The sequence below is a fragment of the Bos indicus x Bos taurus genome, chromosome 18 (assembly GCF_003369695.1).
Source record: "Bos indicus x Bos taurus breed Angus x Brahman F1 hybrid chromosome 18, Bos_hybrid_MaternalHap_v2.0, whole genome shotgun sequence".
NCBI classification, from domain to species: Eukaryota; Metazoa; Chordata; class Mammalia; order Artiodactyla; family Bovidae; genus Bos; species Bos indicus x Bos taurus.
Window position 1 is genome coordinate 2,004,713 of NC_040093.1, and position 25,687 is coordinate 2,030,399.

General features: G+C 44.0%; 1 protein-coding gene across 1 annotated transcript; it reads right to left on the reverse strand.

Annotated features, from left to right (window-relative positions):
• Positions 1 to 180: 180 nt before the first annotated feature.
• LOC113875793 (zinc finger protein 28 homolog) lies at positions 181 to 24,590 on the reverse strand. The gene is given in 12 exon segments (XM_027514471.1): positions 181 to 2,472; positions 2,474 to 4,377; positions 8,288 to 8,383; positions 9,938 to 10,064; positions 12,755 to 12,846; positions 13,517 to 13,680; positions 14,544 to 14,671; positions 17,855 to 18,954; positions 21,198 to 21,293; positions 21,590 to 21,716; positions 22,923 to 23,024; positions 23,708 to 24,590. Coding segments are annotated over 12 exon segments (4,302 nt in total). The 5' UTR covers positions 23,876 to 24,590; the 3' UTR covers positions 181 to 2,274.
• Positions 24,591 to 25,687: the final 1,097 nt, after the last annotated feature.

Genomic DNA, 25,687 nt, shown 5'->3' on the forward strand with positions numbered 1-25,687 from the left:
TTCATATTCAGCTCCCGCCTGAATCCTGAGGAGAGAGTGTCTGATTGGACTAACGTGAACTGTGTACAAGCTGGTGATGCAAAGAAAACCTCAGGGAATGACATCAGAGCAGCCCAACCAACAGGGAAGGAGTCTGTGCGTGCATAGTTTCTATTTGCATTGCAGACAAAAACAACATAGTTCATGTTAAATTTAAAGAGTTTATGTACTTTTAACTATGCCATATTACAGTTATGAAAATTACATTCTCAATAAACTACAAGGCACAGTTTTGTGAGTACAGAGATCCTCCTCATTCTTTTCAGTTACTGCCTAATAATCTACTGAACTGATTTTCCAAAATTAACTAATCAATTTACTACTGCTGGATACTTAAGCTGTTCCAAGTGTTGAAAACTTCTGTGGTAAATGTACATCTATATTTTTGTGCCTGTGCTTTTTGAGAAGATCAATCCCTAGAACTGCAGCAGTGATTAGTTCATTACACTTTATATGTTTTACATACAATACTGTGTTCATGTGCTAGTCATCCAGTCATGTCTGCTTCCTGGTGACCCCACAGACTGTAGCCCACCAGGCTCCTCTGTCCATGGGATTCTCCAGACAAGACTACCGGAGTGGGCGGCCATTCCCATACTGCCTTCTAAAATGGCTTTCTACCTATTTACCCTCCCAACGTATGAAAATACGTCACATCTGTAGCAGTACTGGGGATACTATCCATAATGGGTGTGCTGGTTTGTGCTGGAGGTAAGAACTTTTAAAATTTCCATTTATCTGATCATTAGTGCAATTAAGATTTTCCTTGACTGTTTTCTTCATTTAGAGTTGCTGTCATACTGTGTATTTTATCTGACTTTGTCAGACTGTGTCTCTTACTTGCTGCTTTACAACAGCATTTCTTTTTTAACTTCTTGTTTTGCATTGGGGTGTAGCCAATGAACAATCTGATAGTTTCAGGTGGACAGCAAAGGGACTCAGCCATACATTCACATGTATCCATTCTCCCGAACTCCCCTCCCATCCAGGCTGCCACATAAAGCAACAGCACTTTTTATAAGGACTATATCCTTTGTAATATATGTATAAAATACCTGTCATGTGTCTTTTCACTTTGCATACAGTGTCTTATACCATGGAAAAGTTTAAATTTTTTACATGGTCCTACCTAACACTGTCCCCTTCATAACTTCTGGACTCTGTGTCCTGCTTACTAAAGCCTACCTCAAGGTAGATAGAACTCAAGGGGATAGAAATATTCTACATTCTCTTCTAAGAAATTTAATATTGTGTTTCCTATTATATCTTTAATCTATATGGAATGAACTTCTCTGTAAGGGGTGAAATGTGGATCTGACTTTATTTCCAGCTGGATAATTGTCAAGACCATTTAAGTAATCTATCTCCCCCACTGACACATGAAAAATAATTACTTTTGCAAGTAACTAAATTCATGGGGATACATTTTTCAAAAATTTCCTTGTGATGCTTTCCTATTTACCATTCTACATTGATTTTCAAAACAAAATTGTCAGTGGAAAATTATCCTAAAAGAATTGTGACTGGAATTGACTGAATGTACAGACACGTTTACAGTACTAAAAGTTCCTTCTAGAAAACATGGATCTCCATTTATTCATAACTTCTGTTCTCCTTAACAGAGGTTAGAAGTACTCCAAAATAATCCATTTCAATTATTTTTTTCTGTACTCTAGAACAGCTTAATTATGATTCCTTGAAGGTTCAGCATTAATCTGTGAAACCAGGTGTCTTAAAAAAGGGCTGGACTATTCAAGTTCTCTGCTTCTTCCATTTTAAATATTGGGAATTTTTACTTTTTGCCTTTACTAAATACAGACTTGCATTATTCCCAGTTATTTTCTAATTCTTTTGTTCCAGTCTTATCCAGAGTTCTAGATACTTCCTAAAACATACTCTATGTATTAGGTCATGTTGACTTTTCTCACCAACAAAGGAATACAGTCATATATGTGGTGGTATAAAGCTTTAAACGTGTTAATGTTTAAGCTTTAACACATGCTACTCCTCATCATTCACATTAAGTTTCAGTTTTAAAAACTGTTATGATCTCCAAGTACATATACTGTCTTCCAGAGTTCACTGCTTAAAAATAGCTTTCAAGCAGACTCTGAAGGACACTGAACTATCATTATAGAGCATTAGTCTGGGTCAGGCACTGTGCTAAGCACTTGGTATGCATCAAGTAGTTTAAATTTTCACACCAAGGGTTTTAAGAGAGTCATATAATTACATTTACATTTGAACAGACCACTGGGAGTAGTGTGAAGAATGAACTTGGAGGAGACAAAAGAGGATGCAGAGAGACCAGTGTTTAGACAATTGGAATAGTCCAGATGAGATGACTACGTTTTGGATTAGGGCAATGAGGATGGAAAGATGTGGATGAATTCCAGAAATACTCAGCAGACATATCCCTAGGACTTGGTGATGCAGGGGGTGGGGAAGAGCTGAGGGCTTGAGATGACTCTGTAGCATGAATTTTATGATGATGAGCAAGGTGTGCACTTTGTCTGAAGACTTCTCCGCATTCTTTACATTCGTAAGATCTCTCTCCAGTGTGGATTCTTCTATGTAGATTAAGGTGTCCAATCTGGCTGAAGGTTTTCCTACATTCCTTACACTGATATGGTTTTTCTCCAGAATGAATTCTCTGATGAACAGTAAGCGACTGTCGATGGCTAAAGGCTTTACCGCATGCACTACATTCGTAAGGTTTCTCCCCTGTATGACATCTTTGATGGCAAGTAAGTGATGATTTTGTTCTGAATGCCTTCTCACATTCAACACATGCATAGGGCTTCTGGCCTGTGTGAAGTCTCAGATGCTGAGCACGGGATGAGCTGTCACTAAAAGCCTTCCCACATTCAGTGCATTCATAGGGCTTCTCTCCTGTGTGAACTCTCTGATGTTGGATAAGGCGGGTAGCCTGGCTGAAGGCTTTACCACATTCAGTACAATCGTAAGGTTTCTCTCCAGTATGAATTTTATGGTGCTGTGCGAGATGTGCCCTCTGGTTGAAGGCTTTCCCGCATTCCTTACATTCATAAGGTTTCTCTCCAGTATGAATTCTCTGATGAGTAGCCAGCTGTGAACTGATGCTAAAAGCTTTTCCACATTCCTTACATTCATAGGGTTTTTCTCCAGTATGGATCCTCAGATGGCTAGCAAGGTGTATGCTCTGCCTGAAAGCTTTTCCACATTCCCTGCATTGGTAAGGCTTCTCTCCAGAATGCACTCTTTGGTGCTGGGTGAGTGAGGCATGATGGCTGAAGGCTTTCCCACAGATGTCACATTCATATGGTTTCTCTCCTGTGTGAATTCTCTGATGGACGGTCAGGGATGAGCCGTAGCTGAAGGTTTTCCCACACACATTACATTTGTAGGGTTTCTCTCCAGTATGAATCCTCCTGTGCTGAATAAGTCCTATGTGATCACTGAAGGCCTTGCCACAGTCGATGCAGTCAAAGGGTTTCTCCCCAGTGTGATAATATCTCCAGTGACGGATAAGCGATGTGTTCTGCCTGAAAGCTTTCCCACATTCAATACATTCGTACGGTCTTTTGCCGGTGTGACACCTCTGATGTCGGGCAAAGGACGAGCCATCACTGAAGGCCTTGCCACATTCCTTACATTTATAAGGCTTCTCCCCAGTATGAATTCTCTGATGCTGAGCAAGGTGTGCAGGCTGGCTGAAGGCTTTTCTACACTCCTTACATTTATATGGTTTTTCTCCAGTATGAATTCTTTGATGTTGAATAAGATGTACATTTTGGCTGAAGGCTTTCCTACATTCCTTACATTCAAATAGTTTTTCTCCGGTGTGTATTCTGTGGTGCTGGACAAGGTGTTGACTCTGGTTGAAGGCCTTCCCACAGTCCTTACACTCGTATGGTTTCTCTCCAGTATGAATTCTCTGATGAACAGTAAGAGATGAGCTCTGGGTGAAGGTTTTCTCACATTCATTACATTTAAAAAGTTTCTTTCCTGCATAGACTTTCTTGTGTTTTAATACCATGGAATTTCTGGAAAAGTTTTTTTCATCTGACTTGTGATTATCATAAATATTCTCTTCCAAACTGTGTAGAGGAACAAATTTCTCAGGTTTGTTATATCTGTGGTCTATTTCCACAGTGAGGTTTTCTTTAAGAGCGCTTCTTTCTTGCCTGATAAATGTCTCTTGGCTTAACAACTGCCTCTCAAAGAGATCTTCACATTTCCAATTTTCTCCAAAAATAGGACACTCCTGTTCATAGCTTGCAATTCTCTCCATTAACGTATCATCACATACACACTGCTTCAGAGCTAATTCTTGTGTCTCATGTATAGATTCCCAATCTGAAAGATTCAAAAAACCAAATGTTTCCTTTATCATGGGCTATAACAAAGGAAACATTTAACACAGAAGAGGTGATTTGAAAATAATACACTCCACAAAATATATTATGCACAGGCATTTCAACTGAAAAAAATATGTAAGCAGACCCCAGAGAATGAGAGCTCACAGAAGAACATAGAAATGGTAATTCAGAAAGTTAAATGTCGGATAACAGCGTCCTGAAGGTGTGGGTGGCAGTGGCAGTAATATTTTACGCCTGTATTAACCTAACAGGCTGTACATGAAACTCTCTTCCTCTATTCTCTCCCTCTTCATGCGTGTATTAACCTAACAGGCTATACATGAAACCCTGTTCCTCTGTCCTCTCCCTCTTCATGCCTGTATTAACCTAACAGGCTATACATGAAATCCTCTTCCTCTATTCTCTCCCTCTTCTAGGAGACTTGCGTACACAGCCAGGCTAGCTTTCTTAAAAGACCAATACTACCACATAACTCTGCCACTCAAAAATTTCTGTAGATTCCCTGAAACCACAAATACCTTATGTTTTGTGATTTCTCTTGGAGTTTAGGCAAAATCCTAGAGTCATCTCTTCATAATGAGAAAATAGCATTCCCATAAGCCATTCCCATGTATTTTAATAAAGTAAATGCTCTTCATTTCTCATAGATCCCTGAACTTCAGAGTGCATATTAAGGGATTTTCCCACTCATCATCTTTCTTTCACCAGCCTATGAAAACTATCACATCTTAATAGGGTTCTGCCACGTGTCTTTTTGTAGGAACTAGTCTACAGAGATATGTGGGTTGGTATCACTGTTATTAATTAAATGCTTATTTCCTACCACATCACTAACTTTCTTACCTTGTGAGATAGAATATAAGCTTTCAGGAAGAAATAAATGAGCCTTATATACTACCACCAAGTCACTTAACGTATATCACAGGAACTCAGGCATAAGTAAGAAATTCCTGATAAATCTATAAAGAAGAAATGTGTATAGAAGAGGTGACACTAAGAGAAAACTTTAGGGAAGAGGTGATATCAAGAAATACGATAACAAATTATTGACTAATCCAATGCTGCCTAGTTTTCTACTCCATGTCAAGCATGGGGAATACTAAAGTAATTAAAGACAGTGGTTCTAGAGAAGTACAGAAAGTTAAGAGCAAGACAAGACCAATAAAGCAAGCAATTTGAGAAGAAAATATATCAAAAATGAATCCATGTGGTAAAAAAGTAAAACCAGTATAAAAGTTCAGAGATGGGAGGGATCACATCTACCAAAGCAATTAAGAAACACTGAGATATTAACAAGCTTCCTGCCCAGGTCACACATGGTATCAGGAACACCCAAACTTCAATAATTCTAGAACTGGGTCCATGAGAACTCAAGAAACCACTTCCCCATGGTTTTTCTTACGTAGATGGACTGAGGGGAGCAATCCTAGAAAGAGAAAAGCAGAAAGATGACAGCGTCATCTGCTCCTCCCTCAAATTTACTTTTTGTCGTGTGAAGGTTGTCTTCATTTCCAGCCTCCCACAGAGAGCCGTGGTTGTCCCTTATCTTTTTGGCTTTTCTCAACATGGATGCTGAGCTATCTTAATCACTGAATAATACTTAAAGCCAGACTGTCACTCAATGTCCCATCAGACTTACAACAGGCTTCTTTATCCCCTTTCCTTCTTCCTGCATCTGTTCTAACATGGACAGTTATTACCTCTTATCAGGAAAGTTCCTCTTTCTGTTTTCCTCTTTAAGGCTGATAGTAGCTTCCTACATAACCAAACTATAAAGCGTGTCTAAACCGAGCTTATATCCCTCCTAATATTTGGAGGATCCTAGAAGTATAGGGTCCACATCATCCCCAAATGTAAAGATCAAACACTGTTACAGAAGTGAGAGGAGAATGTCATAAAGGCGTAATTATCATGTATGTTCCCAACATTGCCTTGTCTTTGTGAAATTTAGGTTCAGCGGGGGAGGCAAAAAATAAGACACACCATTACGGGCTCTCCCGAGTGTTACAAAGGAACAGTGGCTCCATAGACCGTACTCGGGTTGGAATAGGGAAATGTTCATTATACGAGGTGGTTAGGAAGGTCTCCAATGAGATGATTTTTAAGCTCTGGCCTGAGAGCCAGACATAGACAGAAAGCCAAGAGAAGCGCATTCTAGGCAGAGAAAACAGGAAAAACAAAAGCCTGAGTGGGAAAGAGCTTGCGAGTTCAGGAAGGTGCCCTGTGGGCTAGAGCAGTGCTGTTCAACTGTACATCAAGCACTTGCTGAAAATGACAATCCTAAGACACTGCCTGTGATCCAGAGGGGATCAGACTCGGAACTCGGACTGCCTCCAATCTCATCTGGTCGCTCACGGCGTAGAGACTCAGGATGCGGGAATACCTGTAACACATATGAACATACCTTGATACCTTGCATCGTGAAGAAAACTCTGGCCTAAAGTACAGTGAAAAAGCTAAAACATAATGGAAGATAAGGCTGGAAAATTAAGAAGGAGCTTGTAGGATTTGGATTTTTCCTATTTGCAACAGGAAAGCAAAAAATGATTTAAAGTAGCAGGGTATGTTATGATTTGCATGCAGCATCTAATTTTGGAGTTAAGATTTAAAAAACAGAGAAGTTTATGTTAAGTCAGTATATCAAAAGGAAAGAGGGGATGGGAAGGAGCTGGATAAAGATGTTTGCAAAATGAGTTTTTAGAAGAGTCAAGATTGCCGGGAGAAATAACAATCTCAGATATGCCAGTGATACCACTGTAATGGCAGAAAGTGAAAAGAAACTAAAGAGCCTCTTGATGACGGTGAAAGAGGAGAGTGAAAAAGCTGGCTTGAAACTCGACTTTCAAAAAACTTAAGATCATGCCATCCGGTCCCATCATTTCATGGCAAATAGAAGGGGAAAAAGTGCAAACAGTGACAGACTTCATTTTCCTGGACTCCAAAATCACTGCCGACTGTGACTGCAGCCATGAAATTAAAAGACACTTGCTACTGGGAAGGAAAGCTATGCTAAACCTAGACAGCATATTAAAAGGCGAGACATCACTTTGCTGATAAAGGTCTGTATAGTCCAAGCTATTGTTTTTCCAGTAGTCATGTTTGGATGTGAGAGCTGGACCATAAAGAAAGCTGAGTGCCGAAGAATTGATGCTTTTGAACTGTTCTAGAGAAGACCTGAGAGTCCCTTGGACTGCAAGGAGATCAAATCAGTCAATCCTAAATGAAATCAATCCTGAATATTCAATGGAAGGATTGATGCTGAAGCTGAAGCTCCAATCCTTTGGCCACCTGATGCAAAGAGCCAACTCACTGGAAAAGACCCTGATGCTGGGAAAGATTGAAGGCAAAAGGAGAAGGGGGCAGCAGAGGATGAGATGGTTAGATAACATCACCAACTCAATGGACATGAATGGAGCCAACTCTAGGAGACACTGAAGGACAGGGGAACCTGGCATGCTATAGTCCAGGGGTCAGAGTCAGAAAAGACCGAGCAACTGAAAAACAAGTAGAAGAGAAGATATTTGGGGAGCTCACGCTAAGAAATCAACTTTCAGTTTTCTTCCAGGTTTGGAAAGCTTGAGAAGAGTTTTTTTTTTTTCCTTTTAATTAATTTAATTGAAGGATAATTACTTTACAATATTGTGATGGTTTTTTGCCATACATCAACATGAACTGGCCATAGGTATACATGTGTCCCCCTCATCCTGTACCCCCCTCCCACCTCCCTCCCCACCCGAGCCCTCTGGGTTGTCCCAGAGCACCAGCTTTGAGTGCCCTTCTTTGAGAAGAGTTTCTAAGAAGCATAAGAAAGGAGGGAAAGATCACCTGTGCAAATGGCTGAGCCATTGCCTAGAAAGGATTCCCCTCTCTGGTTATCCCACACTCACCTGGGAATGGGCTTCTCATCTCATTCTCCATCACCATCCAGGGCTCTTTCCCTTGCTCCAATAAGGAGATGACATATGGCTTAGAGATACAAAGTCCTGCATACAGAAAAAGATATGAAAGTTGGTCATGTTTTGGACATTTCAGCTGGTCCCTTAATTCTGATGGAATGACATGCTAGAAATGAATAGTTCAAGGGGTGACAGATTATATAAGGCTTCTGGCGTAGTTTAGCGGGGCTGCCACAGTCATCCTATCAAAGTGGAATCATTTTCTAAGAGACTGGAGGCAGAAGTTCAGCCCAGCATTTTTAGAAGATCATTGGACAGCAGTAAGTGAGGTGATATAAAGGACCCCTAGAGACAGTTTGGAGCTGGCTGGATGGCATCACCGACTTGATGGACATGGGTTTGGGTAGACTCCAGGAGTTGGTGATGGACAGCGAGGCCTGGCGTGCTGCGATTCATGGGGTCACAAAGAGTCGGACACGACTGAGCGACTGAACTGAACTGAGAGACAGTTTGGAGTTTGAGTTAACTGTCTGATTAAAAAACAAAATCAGTATTCTTCAGAGGAACGTAACAGAATCCTGAATTATTTATAATAATCCTGTATTATTTATAGTGTCCAGGAAAAAATCTAATTACTCCCTAAAAAGTGGAAAAAGTGAATCATACTCAGAAAAAAAGGCATTAATGGAGACCCAACCTGTGACAAGACAGATGCTGGAATCAGTAGACTAGGATTTTAAAACAGCTATTATATCTATATTCAAGAATATAAAGGAAAATATGCTTGTAATACTCTTGGCACCAAAACAGAAATTATAAAAAAGAACCAAGTAAAAAGTCTAGAATTGAAAAATACAGTATCTGAAATTTAAACTTCACTAGATGGTTTAACAAGACGTTGAAGAGGACAAAGCAAGTGGCAGTGAGCTTGAAAATGAATCAACAGAGATTATCTAAGCTGACAGAGAAAGATTTTTAAAAGGGAACACGTCCTTAGTTACCTAAGGCACAATATCCAAGGTTCTAACGTGTGTGCAACTGGACTCCCAGAAGGAGAAGAGAGTAGAAAAAAGTTAAATAATGATCAAAAATTTCTCAAATTTGGTGAAAGACATACATTCAGTTTCACAACATTTACTGAACCACAAGCAAGCAGGATAAAGGGGCCTCTAGACCAGGGAAAGCTAAACTAGCCAATGAGGCGGCCCTCGGGCTGAAAAGGGCGTTAGTTTCCCTAAGAACATCTAAAGCAATTTTCAGCTTGTGCCTCACGAGTTCACTTTCTGCAAGTTAATAAAAATACACAGGTTTTAAAGCAATATTCCAAATTCGTAACGATCCGGCTATATTCTTGGTGAACTCTGTTAGCTGGTAACACTACTATAGGACAGAGGAGAGAAGCCAGCACAGACCAGTGTGAGTCACAGCGTGCCCTGTGCTCCCACTAACTAAAGGGCACACTCACCAAGTAGCTGACACACACCAAAATCACTGACTCAACCTGAAACGGTCACCAATTCCTGAACATCCTCTTCATTTTCCAGATTCAATTCTGATCGACACACAATAAATTAAAAAAAAAAAAAGTAAGGAGTCCCTAAGGGTCATTCTGAATTATACAGAGGGGATAAAAATCCTCACCCAGTGATACCAGGCTCTGATAGTTCTCCAACATCATACTCCTGTACAAACTTCTCTGAGCAGGGCTCAGCCATTCCCATTCCTCCTGGGAGAAGTCTATTGCCACATCCTTGAACGTCACCAGGTCCTGAAATAACACAAAGACCTTCTGGATCAAGCAAAGCTCATGTCCACACGTGACTTCAAGCTTAAGCATTAAGTTGGCCCTACGTTATGTGAGAAATAGCCCTTTGAGGAAAAAAACCTTAAACATATAATATTAAATAGTTCTTATTGAAGTTGCTAAATTGTATTGTATACAATGGTGCTAATCCATTTCTCTTGTGTGTGTGAGTGTGTGTGCTCAGCTGTGTCTGACTCTTTGCCACTCCGTGGACTACAGCCCACCAGGCTCCTCTGTCCATGGGAGTTTTCAAGCCTGGGGAAATATGGACAGATGGCCACAGGGCAGTAAACAAGGGCTTCAAGGAAGGATGTGTATCTATGGTCGAACCTTCAAAAGCAACAAAAAAGAATATTTAAGTTGATATTATGGAAATGGTACCCTATGGGATCCTAGTGCCTTAAGGAGAAGAGGCATTGCACTGACATGGCTGGGTTTTTTTTGGTTGACACAATAAAAAATATATGTAGAGTGCAGTTATTTTTTTGGTGGTGGTGGGGGGGGGGGGGGCGGGGCTTGCCGAGCTTCATGGCTTGTGGGATCTTAGTTTCCTAACCAGGGATTGAACCCAGACCCAGTAGTGAAGGCACAGAGTCCTAACCACTGGAATGCCAGGCAACTGCCGTAGAATGCAACTGTTTTTTAATGCTGTACCATCAAGAATTAGCATGTCACGCCACACCTCAGTGACCTCAACAGCAACACGAGAAAGCACCCAGTGCGGGACTGCAACTCATCCAACTTGTGTACTAAATTTGAGTACAACAAGCCAGTATCTATTTAGACAATACCAAAATGAAACCAAAAATAGTTATTTTCAGTTTCTTAAAGACAATGCCAGTTATAATCACCAGTAGATTAAGACAATTTTCTTTTCTTTTTTTTTGGTCCATTTTGAGAGGTTTGCAGGTTTTTTTTTTTGAATTGAGATATAGTTGACAAACAATATTATATAAGTTTCAGATATACAATATAGTGTTTACAATTTTTAAAGGTTATACTCCATTTACAGTTATTATAAAATATTGGCTATATTTACCTGTGTTCTACAATATATCCTTGTAGCTTATTTTACACATAATAGTTTATAGCTCTAATTCCCTACCCTATCTTGTCTCCTCCTTCCCCCTAGTAACCACTACTTTGATTTCTATATCTGTGAGAGTTGTGAGAAAATTTTTAAAGTGTTATGGGCATTTTCATCTTCACATTTATTTCCAATGAAAATACTAAAAATCTTTGTAATGCTCAGTGTTGTCATTTACCACTACATGGATAGAACTAGAGGGCATTATTTAAGTGAAATAAGTCATACAAAGACAGACAAACACAGTATGATCTCACTTAACTGCAGAATCTAAAAAAACAAAACAGAAACTGCCTTTGGATAGATACGGAGCTAGAACTGGTAGGTGCCGATGGAGAGGGGAGTACAGCATGGAAAAGTGGAACAGAAAGGAGTGACTTACAGCGCAGAAACCTGGTAATACTACCCCAACTAGGCACTCAGAGTATAGTAATAAGTCACGTTGACAGTATGAACCCTTGATGTATGATACATGATGAAAATGGAACTCTGTGATCTTCCTTCTAAAAATACATTAGTCTAGTTGAATCAGAGGAAGAAACATCAGATTTCAGAGATGTTCTGCAAAATAATCTGAGAGCCTCTCAAAACTGACAAGGTTTTCAAAAAGAAGGAAACTATGGGAAACTGTTACGTACAAGGAGACAGAACTACTGAATGTAATATGGTGCCCTGGATAGGACCCTGGGACAGAAAAAGGACATTAAGTAAAACCAAGGAATGTGAACAAAGCATGGACTTAGTAATAGTCTATCAATGTTGGCTCATTAAGGGCTTCCCTGGTAGCTCTGCTGGTAAAGAATCCGCCTGCGATGCAGGAGATCCTGGTTCAATTCCTGGGTCAGGAAGTTCCACTGGAGAAGGGATAGGCTACCCACTCCAGTATTCTTGGGCTTCCCTGGTGGCTCAGCTGGTAAAGAATCTACCTGCAATGCGGGAGACGTGGGTTTGATCCCTGGGATGGGAAGATCCTCTGGAGGAGGGCTTGGCAACCCACTCCAGTATCCTTGCCTGGAGAATCCCCATGGACAGAGGAGCCTGGTGGGCTACAGTCCATGGGGTCAAAGAGAGTCAGACATGACTGAATGACTAAGCATAGCACACACCAAACTAATGTAAGATATTAGAAGCTGGCGAAGCGGAGTGTGATGCATATGCATAGTCCCTGCTATCTGCAAATTTTCTATTATAAAAAGGAAGATTATTTATAAAAAATAAGGGGTGTGCTCTCTGGCAGAGGTGGGAACCAGGCCCTTAGATAAGACTGTTGTTGTTCTTGTTCAGTCGCTGTCATGTCCAGCTCTTTGCCACTCCATGGACTGCAGCACACCAGGCTTCCCTGTCTTCACTCTCTCCTGGAGTTTTGCTCAAACTCATGTCCATTGAGTAGATGATGCTATTAACCATCTCATCCTCTGCTGCCCCCTTCTCCTTTTGCCTTCAATCTTTCCCAGCCTCAGGGTCTTTTCCAAAGACTGTTAATCAAGGGATTTTCATAAAGAAAACAGCTTTACCAAGTCCTAAGCAGTAAGACTGCCTTTGGAGGAAGAGATACGGAATAACTAACCTGGGGTATGGCTTTCACTAGTTCCACTGTCATTTTCACCTTCTTTTCCTGGCTTCTCTCTTGGAGAACAGCACTGTCCTGGGAGGGTAAGGCTGGAGGAAAAAGAGTGAGAAGATGAGAACCTCTGCACTCCCAGGATCACCAGCGTAAAACTTGTCTTCCCCTTCCTCCTCCCAGCCTTCTTTGGTTTCACTGCCCACGTAACCAAGAGATTACAGGCAACCAATGGTGATTGAGGGGTCTAATTTATAAGTCTTTCTCTTAAGCTCGAGGTCCTAAATTTGATCTTTTCTAAAAGTTGCATTCCCATTCTTTGGTCTTATTATGAATAAAACCAATGAGACGTGCTACATACTCTGCATACATTATGTTCTCTCACTTTATTTTAAAAAATAATCCCATGAAATTGTTGCTTTCTCTATTTTATAGATAAAGGTGGACTCTTTCCTTCCCACATCTCCGCTTCATGCTTTGATCCAGTCTACAGTTTGAAAATCTGACTCCTGAATGCCATCAGAGGACAGGGTTATCCTCCTCCTCTTGCCAAACCTTTGCTTTCCTCCATGACAGTGGATCCTTTAGCACCCAATTCTACCACCCTCCCTCTCATCTCTGTCCTCAACCCCTTGGTTTCCCCTCCTTTCTGTCACCCAGAACTGAGGGTGTCCCCTGCTCCAATCAGGAGATCCAGGTGCCCCACCTCTTGCTTCTCAGTGGAACTCTTGGGACTGGGAGCAGGGAATTCTACCCCAGGATTCTTACCCTGGCAATACACAATTCCATAAATCAACATGCACAAGGCGGCCAAAGTTATCGACCTTCGAAGCATTCTCCCCCAAAACACCACAGTCACACAGGCGCTGTTACAGCCACACCAGGTGATACACAGACACTGATATAAGGTCTCACACCCCTGATCACAGGAAGGACACAGTCACAAGCATCCAGTGGAAGGCACATCACTGCAGTCACACCACCGCCTCAGAGAGGTCATGTACAAGCACACATGGTGATCACAAACGTCACACACACAACCCCAATCTCAGTCTCTCACACACCCACGGCCCCTCACCTCTGCCTCACTCACACACGCACACTCCACGACCTCACAGAGGCTGCATTTGCAAACCTCGGAGTGGCGAACCATGGTTCAGTCTCTCTCCTACTCACTTTGGTCTCAACACATTAGTTTTCCTCTCTCTCACACACACAGTCTCAAAGGTCTCTGTTTCTGAGACACATGGATTTCTCGCGCACATAGATACACAAACACTGCAATTGCTACCTCTAACACACGCACACACAATACACACTGGTCTCCCTCACACGAGGACAAACAGGCACTGTCACACAATCTCACACGCCGGACACACCAATATGCTCGCGGTCTCTCACACACACATCAGCCCCTCTCTCCACGATCTCTCAGCCTCTCCCGGGGCCCCCCGCGCTGGCTAACCTCTCACACACCCGTTTCGAACACTCACACCAGCACACCCCGGTCGCACGCTCTGGACGTTCACAACCCAGTCCTGCCTCTCGCACTCACACACCCCGATTCAGCCGCCCCAGACACCGATCCCGGTCCGAGCCGCAGCCTCGGCGCACCCGCGCGGGCCTCTGGGAAATGTAGTCCGCCCGGCAGCGACCGAGCAGCGGCGTCCAGGCCGGGGCTCCACGGCCGGGCTCAGAGCCGCCCGCCTCGGCGGCCCTGCCTGGCTCTTGGGCTCAGACACTGGACCACCCTGACCAACCCACGAGCCTCCCCCCGGAAGCCAGCCGCCCTCACCCGAAGGACTTCGGCAGCCGACGCCCGGGAGACCAGCGCACAGGGGCCGAACCTCCCCAGGTGGGCGAGCAGTCAGGCGCGAGGGGCGGAGACAGGGCGTGGCTTAGCCGAGGGGGCGTGTTCTTAGGCTGTTGAGACGGAGAGGTGGAACCTTAGCGTCAGAGCGGGAGTGCCTGCGCACGTACGCGATTACGCCTGAGGGGCGGGGCCCAGGATATCGGAGCCGTGACTACGCCGGAGAGGCGGGGCCCGAGGGTTCAGGGGCGTGGCGTGGCTGGGCGCGAGTGTACGCAGGCGCGGAGAATGAGAACTCCCCCCTCCCCTCTCCTGGAAACCAGAAGCGTCCGTAGTTACGGGAACGGACAGTCCTCTGTGAGCTCTGGTGTGCACCTGTGATGTCCCGCTGTCTGTGTCTGTATGACCGCGGTGTCGCTCGAGTGCGGTCCTCTGAGCCTGCCCGTGGGAGCGTGATTTTCTTTCTGTGTTAAGTTTTGGGACCGTAAGATCAGTACGGGATGACTTATTACACCAAATTAGATTTCTCACTTGCAGAATGGGAATGTCGTTATTATCACTCTTCAGAAAGTATTTTCTTTGGAACCTGCACTGGTGTTGAACCCCATTCTGCTCCTGATCACAGTGGAAATGGCCCGTGGTATGAGATACTCAGAAAATAGTAAAATTAGTAGCTGACTTGGAAATTGAAGCAAATAAGGAAAAGCTGCTGCTGCTGCTGCTGCTAAGTCGCTTCAGTCGTGTCCGACTGTGTGTGACCCCATAAGCGGCAGCCCATCAGGCTCCGCCGTCCCTGGGATTCTCCAGGCAAGAACACTGGAGTGGGTTGCCATTGCCTTCTCTGAGAGGAAAAGCCTAAAGGAAATCAATTCTCAATATTCATTAGAAGGACTGATGCTAAAGCTCCAATATTGTGGCCACTTGATGCAAAGAGCCAACTCATTAGAAAGGGCCCTGATGCTGGGAAAGATTGACAGCAGGAGGAGAGGGGATGACAGAGGACGAGATGCTTGGATGTCATCACTGACTCAATGGATATGAGTTTGAGCAAGCTCCTGGAGATGGTGAAGGACAGGGAAGCCTGGTGTGGTGCAGTCCATTGGGTCAAAAGAGTTGGACACGACTAAGTGACTGAACAACAAATGAAAAGCCATTCAGGGGGATACAGCAGAGAAAAAACCCACAAAACTCCCCACCCTCTAAGATCTTACTTTCAAGTGAATGGAAACAAACCACGAGAGAATGAGTAAAATAGTGTACTGAATGGTGAGAAAGGCTGTGAAGAAATAGAAAACAGGGAAGAGGAATAGATAGTAGAGAAAATGAGAATATTTACTGTTGAAAAATGAAGTCAGGGCACTGAAGTCTTTAATCTTCATGCAGCTTTTCATCCTGAATTTCAAGGTCGGCTCATTTAGGAGTAACTCCTTACATGGAATCTACTGTTATATTCTCAGTGGTAAAGAATCTGCCTGCCTGAGACGTGGGTTTGATCCCTGGGTTAGGAAGATCCCCTGGAGGAGGAAATGGCAACCCACTCCAGTATTCTTGCCTGGGAAGTCCCAGGGAAGGAGGAAGCTGGCGGGCTACAGTCCATGGGGTTGAAAAAGAATCGGACATAACTTAAGAGACTAAACAACAATGGGTATGTATTTTTCTTCTCTACACTGGTGCATGCATTTTATAAATGCTTTTATATATGCACTGAAAAGAAAAAAGAAGAAAAATCCTGTGTGCTCAGTTTAGGAATATCCCCTAACACCTATTAATATGATACCCTTTATATCTGTCCTAGTGCTGTTGCTTTGTGTCAGCCTCTGGATTCTTGTTCAAAGGTGACAGGTGCAGTGATGAGATCATTAAAATACAGCAGCTGTAGGAGGAAGTGTGGGAGAAAATTCAGGAAAGCCCACTGGTTGGGTAATTCGAAGCTAGATCTGTGACCAGATCTGGGCACCATTTTTCAGATGTAAAGTATTAAGTCATGGCTGTTTGTTTTTTCACACTTTGCAACATTCAAGCCCCACCCCGCCCCTTGCTAAAGATGTGAACGTGGTGGCATATGTGTCTCTCCCATCAGGACAGAAGCAAAAGCCAAGAGGTGATCTCTTGGCCTCATCTTTGGCTGTCAGGACACCTGCATTGTAAACCTGGTTTCAGGGCATTAAATGTGAGGGTACACAGGCTCAGGGCCAGTAAAGTCATTTGTGCAGTGCTGCTGTTCATTAGTGATGGCAGCAGAGTAGGATTCAGGTAGGAGTAGGAGGCTAGAGTTCTCCAGATTGCAGGACAATGGTTTCATGTTCTGCTTTTAACTTGTTTTGCTTCCTCCCTGTCTTTAGTTATTCCATCCAAAGAGCTCTTTAAAAAATTGTTTTAATTATAGTTGATTTACAATATTGTGTTGGTTTCAGGTGTACAGCAAGGTGATTCAGTTATACATACGCAAATATCCACGCTTTCAGATTCATTTCCCATTGTTGTTGTTCAGTCACTAAGTTGTGTTCCACTTTTTGAGACTCCGTGGACTACAGCACACCAGGCTCCTCTATCCTTCACTATTTCCGGGAATTTGCTCAAATTCATGTCCATTGAGTCAGTGATAGTATTCAACCATCTCATCCTCTGCTGCCCCCTTCTCCTCCTGCCCTCAATCTTTCCAGGTATCAGGGTCTTTTCCAATGTATCAGCTTTTTGCATCAGGTGGCCAAAGTACTGGAGCTTCAGCATCAGTCCTTCCAGTGAATATTTGAGGTTGATTTCCTGTATGATTGACTGGTTTGATTTCTTTGCAGTCCAAGGGACACTCAAGAGTCTTCTCCAACACCAGAATCAGAAAGCATCAATTTGTCAATGCTCAGGCTTCCCCAGTGGTTCAGACAATAAAGAATCTGTGTGCAATGCAGGAAACCCAGGTTTGATCCCTGGGTTGGGAAGATCCCCTGGAGAAGGGAATAGCTACCCAATCCAGTATTCTTGCCTGGGGAAGACTATAGACCGAGGACAGAATTCCACGGGCAGCCTTCTTTATGGTCCAAGTCTGACATCCGTACACGACTACTGGAAAACCCGTAGCTGCATTTCCTTTGTAGCTTATTAAAGAACACTGAATATAGTTCCCTGTGCTATACAGTAGGTCCTGGTTCATTATCTGTTTTTCAGTGAGCTCCTGAGACCTTGAGAATAAGCTGCTTTTCCAAGAGTCAGAGTCAACTGAGGCTGCTTGTTTTCAAGATCTTGACTGATGGTTAGGTAACTGGAAGAGTAACATTTTCAAGTCTGGTTGGCTTTGGTCAGTATTGTCCCGTATGTGTTTGCTGATGTCGACTAAGGTGTGACCGGCACCTGAAGGACTTGCCACATTTGTGGCAACCGTAGGGCTTTTCCCCAGTATGAATCCTCTTATGTTGACAGAGCGAGGAGGAAGTGCTGAAGGCCTTCCCACACGCATCGCATCTGAAGGGCTTCGCTCCACTGTGCGTCCTGTCATGCGTCACCAGGGAGGAGTGATTGTTGAAGGTTTTCCGGCACACCTGACATTCATAGGGTCTCTCTCCCGTATGACTCCGCCTGTGGACGATGAAATGGGACCTGCAGGTGAAGGCCCGGCCGCATTCCTGACACGTGTAGGGCTTCTCACCCGTGTGGGTCCTCTGGTGCTGAGTGAGCTGCACGAGGCGGCAGAAGGCCTTTGGGCAGTCCCCACACTGGTAGGGCTTCTCTCCGGTGTGAGTCCGCTGGTGCTCCGTCAGGGAGGAGGAGCGGATGAAGGACTTGGCGCACCTGCCGCACCTGTAGGGCTTGTCCTCAGAGTGGACCTTCTGGTGTCTCAGGAGCTGGGCGCTCTGTGTGAAGGCCCTGCCACAGGCCTTGCACTTGAAGGGCTTTTCTCCGCTGTGGATTCTCTGGTGGTCCGCGAGGGCGGAGGGGCGGCTAAAGGCCTTCCCACACTCGCTGCAGCCATGGAACCTCTCTCCGGTGTGGACGATCTGGTGCTGGGTGAGGTGCGTCACCTGGCTGAAGGCCCGTGTGCACTGCCCGCAGGTGTAGGGCTTCTCGCCCGTGTGGGTGCGCTGGTGTTGGGCGAGGTGGGCCTTCTGGTTGAAGGCTTTGCTGCACTTGCTGCACTGATAGGGTCTCTCTCCTGTGTGGATCCTCTGATGCTGGATGAGAGTTGATCGACGACGGAAGGATTTCCCACACTCGAAGCACTGGTAGCGTTTCTCTTCCTTCTTCATCTTCTGATGGATGATGAGGTGTGCCCTGCTGCTGGAGGCTTTTCCATATTCTCTACCCGTGCTGCTCGTTTTCTTCATCACTCGTTCATGATGGTATGTTTCTCCGTTTATCCTCTTCCTTAAAGACAATTCCTTGCTCTTCTGTGTTGACTCACTCTCTGAAAACGAACATATAAACACATTAATATAAATAAATGTACGTATCCCCACATAAGAATCTATCCTTAGAAAAAGGTTCTAGTATTTAAGGATATATGTACAAGGACATTTATTGTCATACTCTACTAACAGAAAAAGCTAGAAACAAATACCTGTTTATTCTTATTTTTAAACATTTTTTTTTATTGTGGAAAAATACACAAAACAAAATTTACCATTGTAACCAATTTTAAGGGTGCAATTCAGTGGCATTAAATACATGCCAATGTTGTGCAACCATCAGCACCATATATTATCCTTATTTTTTATTTGAAATGCATTTTAAGTCTTAAAAAAATTGAAGTATAGTTGATTAATAAATATCCATTTAAATATTAAATTATTTAATTTAATCTCTCATGAATGGAATTAGTGCCCTTCTAAAAGGGACCCCTTCCACCACATAAGGGCACAGTGAGAAGATGGTCATCTGTGAACCAGGAAATGGCCCTGCCGGACACTGAACTGCAGGCACCTTCATCTCCAGAACTGTGAGACATAAAGATCTGTGGTTTAAGCCACCGGGTCTGTGGTGTTTCTGTTACAGCAGCTCAGACAGACGAAGACAGACATCAAGGGCTGACATGGCCCAGACCGCCCACAAGAGCTGGGTACTGTCCACCCACCAGTTCTCAGCTGGGGCATTCCCAGCGGCAGTCTCCCACGAGAGCAAGAGGCGCACCCAGGACTTGGCTTGAAAAGGTCTAGACGCTACAGGTGAGCCGCACACACAAGTGGCCAGACCCCTGCACCAACCCCACAGACGCGTTTATCTCTGGCCACTCTGGTGTGTGTGCAGTAACCACTGTGTTTGAAATGATCCAATCTTGGTTCCTACTTTGCCAAGGTATCTAAGAACATCTCTTTTTTAAAACTGGGGCATAGTTGATTTACAATATTGTGTTAGTTTCAGGGGCACAGCCAAGTGACTGGATAGTACATACATATTATACATCTGGGTTTTTTAAGTTTCGTTTTATATCCGTGATAGGCTATTATAAGATATTGAATACATATAGTCCCCTGTGCTATGCAGTAAATCCTTGCGTATCTATTTTACACATAGTCGTTTGTGTCCGTGATTTCCGTACTCCTCATTTATCCCTGCCCCCACCTTCCCCTTGGTAACCATATGTTTATTTCTGCTAGTCCATTTCTGTTTTGTAAATAAGTTCTTCGTATCATTTTTTTTTTTTTAGATTCCACATATAAGTGATATCATACAATACCTGTCTTTCTTTGTCTGATTTACTTCACTTAGCATGATCATCATCTTAGTATGATACTCTCAACCATCCATGTTGCTGCAAATGGCATTGTTTCATTCTTTTTATGCATGAGTAACATTCTACTGTATATGTGTACCACATCTTTATCCATCTGTCCATGGACATTAAGGTTGTTTCTACGTCTTCAATATTGTAAACAGTGCTGCAGTGATTCAAATTAGAAATCTCTCCAGCTATATGCCCAAGAACAGGATCACTGGACGATACAGGCACTTTTAGTTTCTAAGGACTCTCCACACTGTCCCCATAGTGGCTGTATCAGTCTGCATTCCCACCAACAGTGTAGGCGGGTCCCTTTTCTCCACACCCTCTCCAGCATTTGTTTTGAGACTTTTTGATGATGGTCATTCTAACCAGTGTGAAGTAATACGTCATTGTAGTTTTGACGTATATTTCTCTAATAATTAGCAATGTTGAGCGGCTTTTCATGTGCCTGTTCTAAGAACATCTCTTGTTAAATAGTAAATTCCTTGATGGGTTCTAGTCTCTTACAAAATGCCCTTTCTTGGCCAGAACTAGCGATTGAATATGTTTGTTAATGGGACAGTTCTTGGATGCATATATTTATTCAATTTATCAGAGGTGAGAGAGAGAATTTTTTGGATACATAAAGAAAACACAAGCTTTGAGATATCTTTCTGAGGAAACAGTCTTATGAAATGAATGAAGGCTAAAGTGGTGAAAAACAATCCAGAGAGTAAAGGTGGAGAGCTGATCACAAACTCACATTTGGAGTCAATTATTTAAGAAGGCGGGTGAGTAGAAGAGTGGATGAGGATGCGAGGTGGATCCACTGGGGCCTCAGACCAGAGGCCCTCTGAAGGAAGATGCCCAACCCCTTAAACTGTGGTCATCTCAGAAGGCAGCTGGCCTTTTGCACATACATCTTCCCCTCAGCTTGGTCCCAGACTCACCTGCTCCTGGAGCTCCTGCATCCTCCTCCCTCATCACCCAGGGCTGTGGGCCTCGCTCCAGAAGGAAGGCTATGTTGGGCTCTGCAACAGATATGCCTTTGGAAAGAGAAAGAAATGGCAGTTGGTCATGCCGTTATTACCCAAGAATTCATCTCCTACCACAGAATCAGGATCAAAGCCCTTATAAGAATGGCCAGAAAAAAAAAAGAATGGCCAGATGAAATCTGAAGGTTTTTGGAAGGACAGTAAAGAGGAACTTGTCCATTTCTAACTATGCTCTTTATGGGACACGGAACAAAAAGTAAAGGCCACTGTAGGTCCCCAGAGGTTTCCAATAGGAGGAGGAAGATGTAGCGGCAGGCAGATGTGAACTAAGGGCTGGGTGCACTTACCCAGCCAGACCAGGTTCTGGTAAGTCTCCAACATCACAGCTGTGTACAGTTCTCTCTGAGCGGGGTCCAGGAATCCCCACTCTTCTTGGGAGAAGTCGATGGCCACATCTTGGAATGTCAGTGATTGCTGAAAGGGCAAACACTTTCTTACCCACAAGGCCTGAGGGAGAGGGAAGTCTTGGCTGAAACACAGCAGGTAGTGCACAGGCATTGTGGTGTGTACTGGAGGATCCAGGGTTTGTTGTTTTGTTTTGTTTTTGCCAAATACAGATACATATTATAGATAGTGAAAAACAACTCTTTGGGTAAGAAAAATTATCCTGTATTATCAACCAAAATGTTAAAACTGGTCGTGGACCCTGTTTGAGGAAAGCATTCCAGTAACTTATTTGGAAAACAAGGATTTTTGAGGAAAGCATGAACCACTGTGCCTCTACACTGAGGTTGTAGCCTGTGGTTCTAATCAACAGATCCTGGCCTCCAGCTGTAACATCCAACAGGATCTCCAGTCTCTAGCCAGCAGTGCTCATGTCAGACTGGCCCCCACATCCTTACTGGTAGGAAACAATTCTTTAATCTACTGTTTCTCCTGCCAAATAGGGATTTTGTACAAGTTGGTGGTGTTTGTGGACTGACAAACACTCCTGAGTCTGTCTAAAGTCTGAAGACAAGGGAGGACTGTCAGCAACCCAGGACCTCAGTTCAATCCTGAATGGGTTTTTCCTCCAACTGTAGCCCAAAGCTTTACATGTCTTCCTGTCTGTATAGAGTTCACTAAATGTGTAAATATATGTAGACGGAACTTTACCACCTTCTAGAGTCTCTAATTATTTAATACATTCTATAATGTCTAATACATCACATCCTTAAAGTCATTTGTCCATTTTTTTCCATTTGTCCATTTATCTTAACATTTAAAAAAAAATCTGAATATAAGGTCAGCATATACTTATGCTCAGTATTTAATGGTGAAATTTACATGGAAGTACAATGAAATGTGAAAACTGTATACTTAAGTTAAAATGGATTATAGATTTCTCTTTTGATAAGTACATTTGAACTGAAGTACATTTCATAATTTACTAGAATCCTGGAAAACATATTTGTTTAAATATGTGTTTGTGTGAAATGGAAACTGTTCTCCAAATAGTAAGGAAAAGAAAATCTCACTTCTTTTAAAATTTGTCTTTGGATGTGGGATTAAAGTTCAGGGCACTTGATACAGCAGTATTTATGAGGACTTCTGTTTTCCTAGATGACTTTGTTCTCTAGGGTTAGGGTTAATCTTTATTCTTTAGGGTCTCATTGTAAGAAAAAACAAACCATAACTCACCTGTGATGTGCCTTCCAGAGGCCCAGTGGCCGTGCTCCCCTTCATGAGGCCTCTCTTGAAGAACAGAGTCCTGTGAATGTGGAGCTGAGGAGATGGAAGGAACTATCAAAAAAAAAAAAAAAGCATCAAATTTGTGTCATTCTCTCCCCTCTCCCCCCCGTTAAATATCAAAGCAGAGCGGTGCCCAGTCACAACACCTTTTCGGAGATTTACTGGTTCTCCAAGTTGTGAGAGATTCTAGTGCGATGTCTCCACATCTGTTCCTCAAAATGGTCACTGATGAAAATGACTAACCACAGTTAGTGTGCTGAGGGCTTTACGTGTATCTCCTTCACTCTCCGTCATGGCTGAGGCAGCCATTCCCGTCTAAATGTCTCTCCCTGAAAGTGCGCGAGTGGGAAAACTGGTCAAATTAGAAAAAGGCCAATAGATGGGTTCCCAGTATCTTGCTTTCTTAAAATGAAAGTATACTTGACTTACAACATTGTGTTAATTTCAAGTGTACAACACTGACTCAGTTTTAGTTTCATATATTCGTTTTCTTCAGGTTTCCCCCCTTATTGTTGTTTAGTTGGTATAAAAATTTAAAGGAATAGTCACACAGCCTTTCTAGAGCTCAGAAGAGTCCTCAACAAACAGCCACAGAAACCGTGAGCCAAATCCCATAACCACGCGGAGAACAGCCGTGCAGGGGCCCAGGACGCCGGACAAACCGACGCGGACACGCAGGTACACACAGCCCCGCGACCACTCCCGCCCCCTCCGAGGACGCCCCACCGACTCACCCACGGCGCTTCCGCCCTCCAGAAATCGGCCGCGACTCTGCGCGCCTGCGCAGCCTTCCGCCTTCCGGCCCCCTTGGGCACGAAACCACGACCCCACGGGCGACCGCGCACCAGCGTGTCCGTTCCTCTCGGGTACCCGGCCCCGCCTCCATGGGCGTCAGTACGCATGCGCGCTCCGTTTCCAAAGCGCCTCCCCGTCCCATCCCCGAGCCCAGCCTTGAGAAGGGGAGGGCACCCCCTGCCGGGTAAAAGCAGTCCAGCGCGTTGACGCACCCAGACACGCCCGGTCCTGCACGCGGCCGTCGCTACCAAAATCCCACCCGGTAGCGGGCCAGGAGCCCACTGCGTTCTCGTCTCCCGGACCACGTTGGTGAGACCGCGCACGCGCACACTGGGCTGCGCGAACTCCCGGGAGCCCCGCAGCGCGCGGGCGTTGTTTGGAGGCGGGCACTTCCGATCGCGCAGGCATCTGGGGGGCCTGGTTCGCGTCGCGGATGTTTCTGAGTTCTCGGGCCGTTTTCCTCTTGCCGCGCGGGCTAGTGGTGCGTTCTCAGGTTAGGCTTCCATGTTGGCAGGGGGGGAGGCCGCTGTTCGCAACCGCTCGGGGGAGGGTGGCCCGGGCACTCGGCGCTGTGCGGGCCGGGCGTCTGGGTCTGGCTTGGGCTGCCGCCCGGATGGGCGAGTACGGTGTAGTGCGGGCGTTATCAATATATTGGTGTTTATGAAAGAAACTCGCGCGTGTGTGTGTGTAAACACATGCGTACGGGCTTGTATTATTAAAGTTATATTACTTGTATTTTTGCTGTTCCGTCGCTAAGTCTTGTCCGACTCTTTGCGACCCCGTGGACTGCAAGCACCCCAGGCTCCCCTGTCCTAAACAATCTCCCGGAGTTTGCTCAGATTTATGTCCATTGAGTCGGCGATGCCATCCGACCATTTCATCCCCTGTTGCCCCCTTCTCCTCCTGCCTTCAATCTTTCCCAGCATCAGGATCTTGTTCAGTGAGTCAGCTGTAACTAATTCCATCCCTGAATAGGCGATTGAGGCATTGGAAAAAGCCCCGTTATATGCACTGCTAAATAAAGTTTAGCACTAAACTTTGTATTAAACAAAGTTGTATTTATTCATTTTGCCCACCCGGCACTGCTGCTTTGGGGATGGGATATTAGTTCTCCAACCAGGGATTGAACCCGTGCCTCCATAGTGAAAGCCAGGAGTCCTAACCACTGGACCGCCAGGAAATTCCCACAAAGTTGTGTTTTGACAGTGAGATCTTTCCTGGCGTTTCTTCTGGCACATAGGTTCAAGATTATGGTCTCTTTAAGTATACTTTCTCCTCAGCTCTGCATTCATGGTGTTATGGGACAGGGAAGTTTCCCATTCTCGGACCGTCAGGAATTCTTAGGCTTGAGTGCCAAGTGAGGGTCCTTGGCTTCCTGCAGGAAAGAATTCAGAGCGAGCCAAAGACAAGCGAAAGCTTATAAGGATAAGGACGTTTACTAGGGCACTAGCAGAAGATGAAGTGTAGGATTGTGGGATGCAGTTTTGAGTTTTAATAGCTTAAGCAAGAGACAGGCTTCATCTGTGGAAATACCTCATCAGTTTTCTTTAAATGAGGAGCAAAACACTAATCTCCAAAGATTGGTGAGCAGGCTCTTTCCTGGAGGAGAGCTGTATGCAAGGTGGTTTCATGGGTCCGAATTTCTATGTGGTGCAAACAGATTTGATTCTTTCACCTCTGAATATTGATAGCAAGTCATTTTTATTTTGCATAACAGACTTTTTTCTTCTCAAAGAGAAAACTGTTTTCTTTTTTTTTAGGGAAAGAAGCACTATTTTCTCTACATGTGCTTTTAAGATGACTCCTTTTATTCATGAAGTTGCTAAAGTGTATATAAGAAGAAAAGTATAAAATATTTCAAGTCTTATACAGATATATATACATACATGCATTCATACACACATACACCATACATAAAC